The 11,186-nt window shown below is 37.4% G+C and overlaps 1 protein-coding gene across 1 annotated transcript in view; it reads left to right on the forward strand.

Annotated features, from left to right (window-relative positions):
• Positions 1 to 10,313, forward strand: part of KCNT2 (potassium channel, subfamily T, member 2) — a gene marked incomplete at its 5' end in the record, with an annotated part of 62,916 nt that extends 52,603 nt beyond the window's left edge. Inside the window, 4 exons of the mRNA XM_010024695.1 lie at positions 145 to 273; positions 6,976 to 7,276; positions 7,581 to 7,665; positions 10,202 to 10,313. Coding sequence (XP_010022997.1) covers positions 145 to 273; positions 6,976 to 7,276; positions 7,581 to 7,665; positions 10,202 to 10,313 — 627 coding nt within the window. The remainder of the gene's footprint in view (positions 1 to 144; positions 274 to 6,975; positions 7,277 to 7,580; positions 7,666 to 10,201) is intronic.
• Between the last annotated feature and the right edge of the window lie 873 nt (positions 10,314 to 11,186).

Genomic DNA, 11,186 nt, shown 5'->3' on the forward strand with positions numbered 1-11,186 from the left:
CCAGATTTGTTGTTGAGCAAAGGTGCAATACAATCATTACCAGCTAGTGTTTAGTTGTAACTTTGTTTTTCCAAGAGCAGTATACAGAATAAGTGATAAACCGTCAAGAGTTAAAAGTCCTCCTTCCTATCGTTACTTGTTCAGATGAAGATCACAGAAGAGGATCTATGGATTAGGACATATGCCAGACTGTATCAGAAACTTTGTTCTTCTACAGGAGACATTCCAATTGGAGTCTATAGGACAGAATCCCAAAAGCTTACAACATCCGAGGTATGTCAGTTTACTGTACTTTTCTTTGGATTTGATTACAGAGTATGCAACATTCTTTGGTCCTCATAAGAATGGGAAGCACTTATTTAAAAAATACTGTGAATGTACTATCTGCAAATGCACAGAATTCTGATAACCCACTGAAGGTGTCCTGCTGCTGACATGTATATGGCCACATGAATTCAGGGCTCACATTCAGCCCCAGACTTCATGAATACCCAGAGCCAGTCTACAGACTACATACTGACTTTCATTCCTGTGCTCACCTACAGAGAACTGACTGATCAGAAACAAGGGGCAGCTCAGGCACGGATAGGACAGGCTAGGATAATTCAAGTCTGAACTTGCATGCAGTGACTAACGGCAGTATCCATAACAAACTGTATGACCAGATCCTGTATCAGATTCAACAAGAATATCAACACTTCTCTCAAAACAGCTGGCATTTCAGTGTTCACGTGAATTCCTAGTTAGAAATGAGCAACAAGAAAATTAATGTTATTAAATATATTGTGGGATGTCTCTAAAATTAGCTGCCGAACAGTGGTAATTTTTTGTATATATGTATTTAAGTGTCTGCCATCTAAATGTATATAATGCCAAAACCACTTTTTACTATTTAGCATACTTGGTTTGTGCAGTTTTTATTTCTGTCATGTATAAACCATTTGTTTACATGATGATTAGTACTGCCATCTCATGAAACCATTCTTAAACACAGCTTTAAAATGCAACTATGAACAATGACTTTATTCTTTCTTCTGAAATACTCAAGATACAGTTTACTGGTTTCAATTGCATTTTCTCTTCTGTATTTCAGAAAAACATTATAAAACATTAAGCCGTGTAATGCTCAACTGCAAGATTTATCTTGAAGGAAGTACAGTTAAAATTCAGTTAAAATTAATTTTTAAATAAAAGCTACAAAAAGCTATGCAAGATTCCACCAAACTCACTAGTGTCTTTCTCTGTGGATCACCAATACCTCTACAAGTCACTCTGACAGCTTAGCCAGTGGGCTCTGCCACTGCAACAATGTCAGCTGATGGTTTTTTAAAATATAGCAGCATTAACATCATCCATCAAAATCATTCCTTGGAGAAGAATATAGGCAACACACTGCTAGTACACAAAATAGTCTGTCATAGCTTTCAACAAAGGAGAGGATGTGCCAGATTTTAAAAATTCATTAAATAAGGATAAGTAAGGTAAAATTCGTGGCAATGCTTTATTCTTACATTTACAGCTGGTTATTTAACTTGAGGTCCAAAAAAAGAGAATCAAGAAAACTTGAACTATAAGCATATAACATATTGTGAAGAGCACATTTTGGTGGCCTGCTTTTCTCTTTTCTGCTTTTTCACGTTTCAAACATACAGACTTACTGGCAGTTAGCAGCTGTACTGGGGAGGGGTAACTATAAGAGCAACACTCATCAAAACACGCTTCTGTTTTGTGGCAGGGGGGTGGGAGGTAAGCACACACACTCAGATCTCCTGAGGCAAGTTTAACTAAGAAATTAAAGATATTTCAAATCTTTTCCTGAAAATAAGGTTTGGGATCATCAGTCATTTAATGCTAAATTCACAATTTTACCATAACGTTGGAACCTCTGGAGCCTGCACACATGCAGCTGTTCAGGTGCTTGATTACTTGATCTGACCAGGCCCAGATTTAGTTTAAGATAGTTATTATCTTTTACAAAGTAGTAATTTCTTAGAACATTCAGACACTGAAACCAGCCTAGAAGCCACTGTCCAACAGATAGAAGAGTTCTACTACTATTTCCTATCAGCTTTCACAGGTATCTCATGAAGAATTTGTGTTAAATAAGGTAAAGGAAGAAGGGGAAGGGGGACAGGGAAATCTCCTAGTTATTAAATTGCTTAAAGTTTTTAAATTGTCAGGTACTGGCCTAGTGTAGATGAATAGCAATGTCTTTATTAAGTAAAAGCATTTGTTACTCTTAAGAGGAAGAAAGTCTTTTTTTACTTTACTAAGTAAAAGCTCTGAATGCAGACCCCCAGTGGTATTGCCACACTTAAATACTCCAGCAGTTTCTTGTTCAGCACATGAACATTTGTGAAACCCTTCCCCCTTTAGAGAGGGGCAGGGAAAAATCTTCCTTACCTTTGCTTTTTCCCAGAATGCAAAAAGAGCAACATTTGCTGCTGTGCTTTTTATGGGTACATACCTGCAAATGCAGAGACGATGAAAGCTGTAACCTTTCTAGAAAATGTTTCTTTTGAAGTTAAAGAATTTTTTGACTAGTTTCTCTAAAAAATATTAGCATGGGCTAGCATTTAGCTTTTCAATATGTTAAGCCAGAAACAACTTTAAAACATTGTTGGATTAGGTCTTTAAAATGGAGGTTAGAGAAATATAAATTGCTATATTTCTCAGCAATTATGAATTTACAGTCATAATCTGAAGGTTTCTAACTCAGAGAACCTCCAATACATGTATCAATTTCAGTTTAAAGAGACATATAAAACTTAGTTTGTATTGCCAGCACCTGGAAGTTGTCAGTTAATGGTTAACTTGGGTCACAAGAACAAGACTTGCCAGTACTAATATTTCTATATGTACGACTTCTGCTTTGACGCTCCCTTTTTATGCTATGCACATGAGAAGCCCTCACTTCACTCTGACAGATTACTACCTGCATAGCTAGTTTACTGTGGTTCCTGTTAAACAGTCCGTGTTTGTTTCTTTAGATTCACTTCTGTTTAAATTGTCTTCTGTTTTCTTTCCCCCACTTTCTTTGTCAGTCACGAGAAATGGCTTCACAAGTAAGTATTTTCTTATTGTCTGCCTGTTCCTGGGTGTTGTGGTTTAAGCCCAGTAGGCAGTAAGCACCACAGAGCTGCTTACTCATTCCCCCCACAGTGGGTTGAGGGAGAGAACAGAACTTTAAAAGTGAGACATCTTGGTGGTTGAGATAAAGATAATTGAACCTGTAGAGCAAAAGTTGCATATGCAAGCAAAGCAAAATAAGGAATTTACTCCCATCAGCAGGCAGGTGTTCAGCCAACTCCAGGAAAGCAGGGCTCCATCACACATACTTGGGAAAACAAACACCATAATTCCACCAAGTCCCTCCATTCCTTCATCTTCCCTCAGCTTTTACTGCTGAACACAGTGCCATACGGTATGGAATATCCCTTTGGGACAGTTGGGTTCAGCTGTCCTAGCTGTGTCTACTTCCCAACTGCTTGTGCACCCCCAGCCCGTTCAACTGGCAGGGCACTGTGAAAAGCAGAAAAGGCCTCGGCACTGTGTAAACACTGCTCAGCAACAACTGAAACACCCCTATTATCAACATGGTGTTCATCACAAACCCAAAACATAGCCCCATACAAGCAGGAGAGCATTCCTAGAACCCTAGATGCAATCAAGGGCTATTGGTATATGGAACAGGGAAGTTATTTTCACATATAACTTGCAGCTAAATAAAAATAAGACATTGCTTCAGAACAGATTAGATGAATATGCACATTAAAAGTGCTTCATATTTTACACATGTGGCTCCTAGGAAGCAGCAAGGCAAAGGAACAAAGATCCAAGAAACTAAATGATGTTTGGCATTGTAGTGCTGTTACTACCATACTCACAGTCGCCCTGACCATCTCGAATATGAACAGTTCATGACTACATTGCCATTACTGCCATGTGTTGGCCAATCTGATTTACCGTTTAAATAAGAATGTGAAGCATCCTATTAGAGCACCTTGCCTAAGGTGGAAAAACGCCCATGGGCCATGGATGTCCAGCAGCCCAAGTGAACATTCACACCCATTCGGGCACACAGTCTCATACTTCAGACTGGGAACTGCCTCAAAAAAAACAAACCATGAAACACCAACTGAATTGGAAAAAAAAAAGTTTCAAGGCAGTGTTTCTTCACTTAGTGTGTGACATGGGAGATTTTTTTTCCCCAATAAAAGTAGCATTGATTACGAAAAGACTTAACATGCACCTTGGTGTTTTTCAGAGATTTCTAAGTGTTTCTGTTCTAAGGAATTGCAAAAAGTATATATACGCTTCATAAAATGTAAGATGGTCAATTACTACTGTGTAATATTAATGACACTGTATCATTGATAATGCTTCTCAAACACCAGGTTCACAAGCTATGCAAAAAAGAAATTAAATGAAAAGAAATTAAAGCAACTAAACCTCAAAAAAATAATGATAGTTACAGAAGTGTTTTTAAAGAAAGTTTGAGACTGAAATGTTCTGTGCTGGGTTTTTATCTTCTGTGTATTAAACAGCTGCCACCGGCACACACGCTTTTGAGCTGCCTTTGAAAGAGCGTTTGGGTTTCTGTGGTTTTGTCTTGTCTTTAAAGAGTTTAACTTTTTCCTCCTGCATACAGTGAAGGGCCATTCTGCACATCTTTCTCAAGAGGCACCATAAAAAACAAATTGTCACCTAAGTAAATATTTATCACCTTAATTTCTAGTTTCAACTCATCTGTCCCAGTGTTTCAAAAGTTCAAGCTAAGGATTTACAGACTCACAAAACCAAAAGACTTGTTCTTTTACTTGGCATCTCCTGATTAATCTCTGACTCAAAAAAACATGACTTACCCTCCTGTAATAATTGGGATGATCGGTCTCTGCCTCTCTAAAACTACTAGCAGCAAGCCCAGGTGGCTGTTTTATCAAGAGTTGGACAAGGAAAGCTACAATGCTTTCAAGAACAAAGGCAAACAAGACCATCATTTATACTCAGTTTGTGTCAGATTTATTCATGCCAAATAGACTCTATCTGTAATAGCACCTTATCACATGGTATGTACTTTGCCTACTAATCCTTACTGTAAACTACATGCAAACCCAAAATTTCAATTTAAAATAACAAACAGAAACAAAATCAAATAGCATTCCTGTAACAAATCCTGAATCCTGTAGGGATTCTGGGTTCTCTCCTAAGCTCTCCCAAAATAATATCAGCTAAGTCAGTAGCACAACTTCAAATCAATAAAAAAAACCAGAATAAAACAAAAACCCAACAACCAAAAACCACAAAAACCCAAAACAAAACTAAAAAAAACCCAGACCAGAAAACACTCCAACACAAACAAGTAACCAACCAACCAAAAAACCCCACAAAAACCAACACCAAACAAGCCTTTCTATTCCAGACTAAGCTGAAGAGCTCAGTAAATTAGTGGGTCTTTGCATAACGTTTATTGCAGGATTCTAGTCTAGGATATTAAAGATGTTGCGACAACACAAGCATCTTTATTGTTCTTTTTAACTGTTGGTTTTGATTGTTTTGTAGTTTGTTTGGGTTTCTTTTACACAGATAAAAACCAGTCTGTACAAAAGGAAAAAATAGTATCTCTCACACTGTCAGACTTACCCATGTAAAATATTCTCTTATTAACAACAGGAACTTTACAGATTGTGTGGGACAGGGTAGTGAGCCTCTTAAAGAAGGTTATATTCAATACTGATGAATATTCAAAACACATTGATTCAATACAATCTTGTTTACAGATTTTATATTAATGGGAAAAGGCCTTTAGAACCTCTAGAACTTCAGCTGGATTTGCTTTATACTGACTGTTTCCAGCTATTGTGAACTCTTTCTGTTCTTGGGGATTTATACAAACTGAGCCACTTGCACTTCAAGTCATCTCTGGTTTATACTTCATTTATTTATTTTAAACTCTTAACACACTGAAATCAGTCCTCAGTAAGCTGGTAATATGACTGTGCTGATACCAGCGAGGGCTTCACTATTCAATGTCAATAAAAGACATGTTTCAAAGATCAGGGCAGTAATTCAGGATTATAAGAAAGTAGTTCTGAAACCAGAAGAATTAGTTAAATGCAAAATAGGCCGTTAAAAAATTTTGATGTTAGCTTTTGACGTGTTTCCTCTTATATTCCCTATGATCTTTTTGTATGTTAGAACTACATATGTAGCCTATCTACTTGAGATATTTCAGTACTGCTGCATGTGTATACTATTGGCCCTACTTAGGTGGCATGAAGAAAACGGCAACAGAGGGCCAGATTTTGGCCCTGAAGTCTGCTGCTTTTTGTTTCTCTGTGAGTGGAAAAAACAACATAATTATGCTTTAAGGTAGGAATTAATTACCTCTCTTGCAAGAGGCGCCCTGAATCACACTGAAGGCTAATGCATACATCCCTACTTTCAGACACAGAGGCCTGCCAAATATTATGTGCTGGAAGGTAAAAAATGCCTGGGAATTCGAGAAATAGGTAATAGGTATGCTCCCCCTATAGTCTTAAAAGAGTACTCAACACAGCACAGCCAAAGTCAAACAATTAATGAATCCACAACATAAATCCAAAAAGAAGTTACAGAACTTGAATTTCAAAAAATATGCAGACTTGGAAGAAAGCTGAGAATTCATTCAGAACAGGTTCAGGAAAGGCAGTATGAGAAGGCTAGAGCTGATCTAGAATCAAAATGGAATCAGGCACTAAATAACACATAACTGCTTTTGCACTTGAGAAGCTTGTATCATCAGTGGGCTTTGTACATAAAAAGTCAATGTCTAGGGGGCCCGATTCAGGAACACTTGCTAAGTACAAACAGCTGAATCTCCTCAGCTCCACTGCAACCAAAACACATGTTCAACTGCACTGTTGAAAAAAAGAAGCGAACATCTTGACCTGCTTCAATTTTTTAAAGCCCTTAATCTCTCCTGTCATTTTCAAGTCTCAAATCTCTATCAGTGTGGAAGAATGGGAAGACACTAAAGACACCAAAGAACAGATTAGTTATCGTAATAACCATCGTAACTCAACATCTAGTGATCAGTCTGATCACCCCTTGTTACGACGAAAAAGCATGCAGTGGGCCCGGCGACTGAGCAGAAGAGTACCAAGACACTCTGGTAAAACAGCTGAGAAGATAAACCAGCAGCGAATGAACCTTTACAGGAGATCGGAAAGACAGGAGCTTGCTGAACTAGTGAAAAACAGAATGAAGCATCTGGGCCTCTCTCCAGCAGGATATGGTACAGTTCTGTAATACTTTAAATGAATAAAGAAAAATAAAAAAATCAGTATTATGCAAGATGAACTGATTTTTAAGAACTGAGGATGCCATAAACAAAATTATAAAAGTTTATGATAAGGATTTTATTGGTGTAGCTTTGGTTGGGGGGAATTTTTTGCGTGTTTTGGGGGATTTTTTTGTTTGCTTTGTTTTTTTCCCTGAAAGAAACTTGGAGCGTTTTAAATCAGTTCTATTTTCAGACTGAAAACTCAGAAAATTTTGCTTTTAAATATAATTAATTTGGTATTTTTTTTTCCCTCTAGATGAAATGAATGATCATGAGAATACCCTTTCTTACATCCTCATCAATCCTTCTCCAGATACGAGATTAGAGCTGAATGATATAGTGTAAGTTAAAGCACAACAGAAGTCACAAGACCTGCAGAATTTCTCATTTGCACTTCCTGTCTGAATTGATTTCATTCTGTTTCTGCTGGAAAAGAACCCCAAACTTTCCTATGCACCTGCAAAACAATAAAAATTAATACTTGTCTATTTAAATAGACATGTGACTATACACACATATGTGTATATTTAAAATATGTAAATATTTAATACATTAGAAATGCTCTTACCTACATATTCTCTCATCATCTCTGGGTATTTGAAAGACAATCAAATCTGACAGTCAACATTTTGACTCAGAAGAGCATGACGTTGTCCGTATCAGAGTTTAGTACTTGCAAATGGTTCTTGCAGTAACACTCCTTGTTCTCTTTCATTCCTGAATTAGTACAATACATTCTGTTGATAGTAGTAGCACTCTTCTTAGTTAAAAACAAACAAGAAAATCCACCACAAAACAAAACAAAACCAAAAGCAAACACAACAAAAATCAAAAACCACACAAGCTCTTTGTTCCTTTGACATGTTTTTGTTCGGGGTTTTTTTTTTCCTGGAGATTAACATTCTTACTTGCTTTGGGGTTGGTGTGGTTGATGCCTTATAAAAACATCAAATTCAGAGTTGCAATTTCAGTTCCAAGAGTTACAATTAGGAGTTCCAAATTTCAGCAATCTGGAGTAACACGCAAAGATCACATACAGGAATTCCTTATGCAGTACTGCCCTAGTCATGCTTGAGGGAAGATGATGACCACTGAGATTCAGGAGCTGTGACATCAGGCCTATTATAAACCCTCAACACACTAGCAGTTGTTTATCGCACATTCAAGCTACTTACAACTTTATCAATCAAGCAAGATAAGCATATGTTTAAACTTGCTTCGTTCGGATTTAATGAATAGAATAGAGCTCATCACTGCTCATCAGTTTCATTGGCTGGATCAGTAAAAAAAATATAGATTGTTCTGGAGTAAACATAAACATCAGATGTTCTAAATAGAGGGTAATAAGTGAGGCTTTAAACAAACAGATACCATGAGAACGTGATCTAGACAGGAACAGTATAAGCTGAATAAGGTTTTTTAGTCCCCTACTTACATCCACAGCTTTCTTGCACAGATAAGTTCAGGCTATGTGTAGCAACAAACTGTAAGATACAGAAAACACTGCTATGCTGTTTTGGCCCTGACAGAAGGAAGAACATCAATAAAGTAACAGCAGCAGGTGGTGTTTCCAAATCCTGGAGATCAGGCAATTACTCTTGAGTATCCACCACAAAGGCAGTGTGCCTCAGACTCAGAAGCCCACGTTTTGAGAAGCCAGAACAGTCTGTTACTAGGTGAGCTGCAAACATACAGCAGTTCTGGGGGAAGTATGGCAGTGATTGCTCATACACTTACAGAAAATGTTAGTTCAGTTAATCAGGATTTTCTATTTCACATTTTATTGAAGAATTTTACAGGGTTTTTTAATTAAGTCTGGGACAAAACACACATTATACCATATAACGGTAGAAGTTCATGGCCTGTAAAACCAGAAACTTTCTTCAAAGCCACTGCAGAGTCACACAGCAAATCTTTAGAAGTACCACACTGCATGCACACAATCTCTATTTGGATATTCAAGCATTTTCATTTGCCTGATGAGGAGATGGACAGAAACATGGCATGAAGATATGAAAGAAAGGATTCTTTTATAGTTAGTTTTCCTGCATTTAATTTTTGGGAGGGGTGGGGTGGATAGGGACAAAGTCAAAACTGTGATTTAAAATAAAATTTGCAGTGGCTTCAACAGTACTGATCATCTTGGGAAAAGTTACAAGATACACAAGGATTAATAAAATGCTGGGATTAATCCACAAAGCTACTACAATGCCAGCACCAAAAGCCGTCTCAGATCAGATAGTTTATCACTTTAGATAGCTGACAATACAGTGCAAAATTTACACTTTTAAATTAATGGGAAGCTCTTCAATCCCTAATCTAAGAAAAGTAGTTATTTTAAACATCTCAAACTCAGATTCAAATTCATGAGTCATTTTCCTCAAGTATTCAGATCTACTAGAATTTCTTATTCTAAAGACTCCATCTCCAGACTGTCAACTTATACCAAGATTATCAACATCAGGCTTTTTATTTGTTGGGCACAGTGACAAGAATTATCAGTTGTTTTCTCAAAATTATTTGAGAAATAACTCAGTGGACTGTTTGTCCCTTCTTGAAGGAGAAGGGAGTAAAGGAAATGCATAAAGAAGTACAGAGTTACTAGCAAAGGAGCTGTCAGTCAAGATTAAGGTTTAGCTGTGCCTAGTACATAGAGATGATGTCTAGGCAAACAAAATGTGAAAAGCTCTATTATTAGCATCTAAAGCGGGTGGTGTTACCCAAGTGTCCAAGTTACCTAACAGGAACTAAACTAAGCACCTTCAAAATAAGTCTTTATGTCTTCCTCAGATCTTTTCAACATTACAACTGTATGCATTTATTTTATTCTTGCTCACACTAATTCTTTTTAATAAAAATTGTAATTTCTTTCTATAGATACCTGATCCGACCTGATCCATTGGCTTATGTTCCAAATACTGCAGCCAGCCGAAAAGGCAGCTTCTGCAACACTGTGGGACAAGACGCCAGGGAGGAGACACAACTTTGATATGTAACTCATCATAAAATTAAGAGATAATTTTATACATGTGCTGTTTCCACTGATACATTTTATTCAGATTGTGGAAACAAAATAACAGTGTTTAAGTGACCAAATTTAGAAATGTGTGGTCTAGAAACTGATTTAAGGCTTGTGGCCTATTCAATATGGTAGTTGAACTTCGTCAGCTTAACAGAATTATGACACCTATCACTATTTAACCAATATGAACAAATTATTTGAAAAGTGACAGATTCCACCATGTGTTTTGCTTAGATGCTTCTAAGCATATTTATCAAGGTGACAGCATGTCAGTGACTAAGCTTCTGACCTACATCAGTAAAGATTATCTGATGTCCATCGACCACGCATAGTTTGTAGCAGAAAGTATGTTAATGCCTAAAGCTGCCAACAAGGCTTCGCGTGTCAAGAATCTAGACTTTGAAATCAAATTTTCAGACTCAGCCTGTCACCCACTTACATCAGAACAGGCTAGCTTCAGTCCCATTTTAATCTCCAGGACTTCAGTGTTAGTCCTCTGGGTTTACACAGATCAGGTTGAATAACACAGCCTAGTAATTCACTAGAGGTTAAGATCTGAGGCATAACCACTGAAAGATTAGCTCAGAGGAGCCCACCTGGAGAAAGGTCCCCGTCATCTCACACAGGCAGCCCCCCCATTTGTAACAACTGGGAAGGAACTATCTGTGTGAAGAGGCAAACAATGGTAACAGTGGTAATTCAGGTGAAATAGAATCCTTTTAACCTTAGCGAGTTTATCAATAGAAACCCAAACAGATTATAATACAAAAGTGAGAGCATCCCTCTAAGGAATGGTTCGTGCCGCAAGTCCTTCCCGTTTCCATGAATATGCCAGAACTG

The sequence above is a fragment of the Nestor notabilis genome, unplaced genomic scaffold (genome assembly GCF_000696875.1).
Source record: "Nestor notabilis isolate BGI_N333 unplaced genomic scaffold, ASM69687v1 scaffold932, whole genome shotgun sequence".
In the NCBI taxonomy this organism is placed as follows: domain Eukaryota; kingdom Metazoa; phylum Chordata; class Aves; order Psittaciformes; family Psittacidae; genus Nestor; species Nestor notabilis.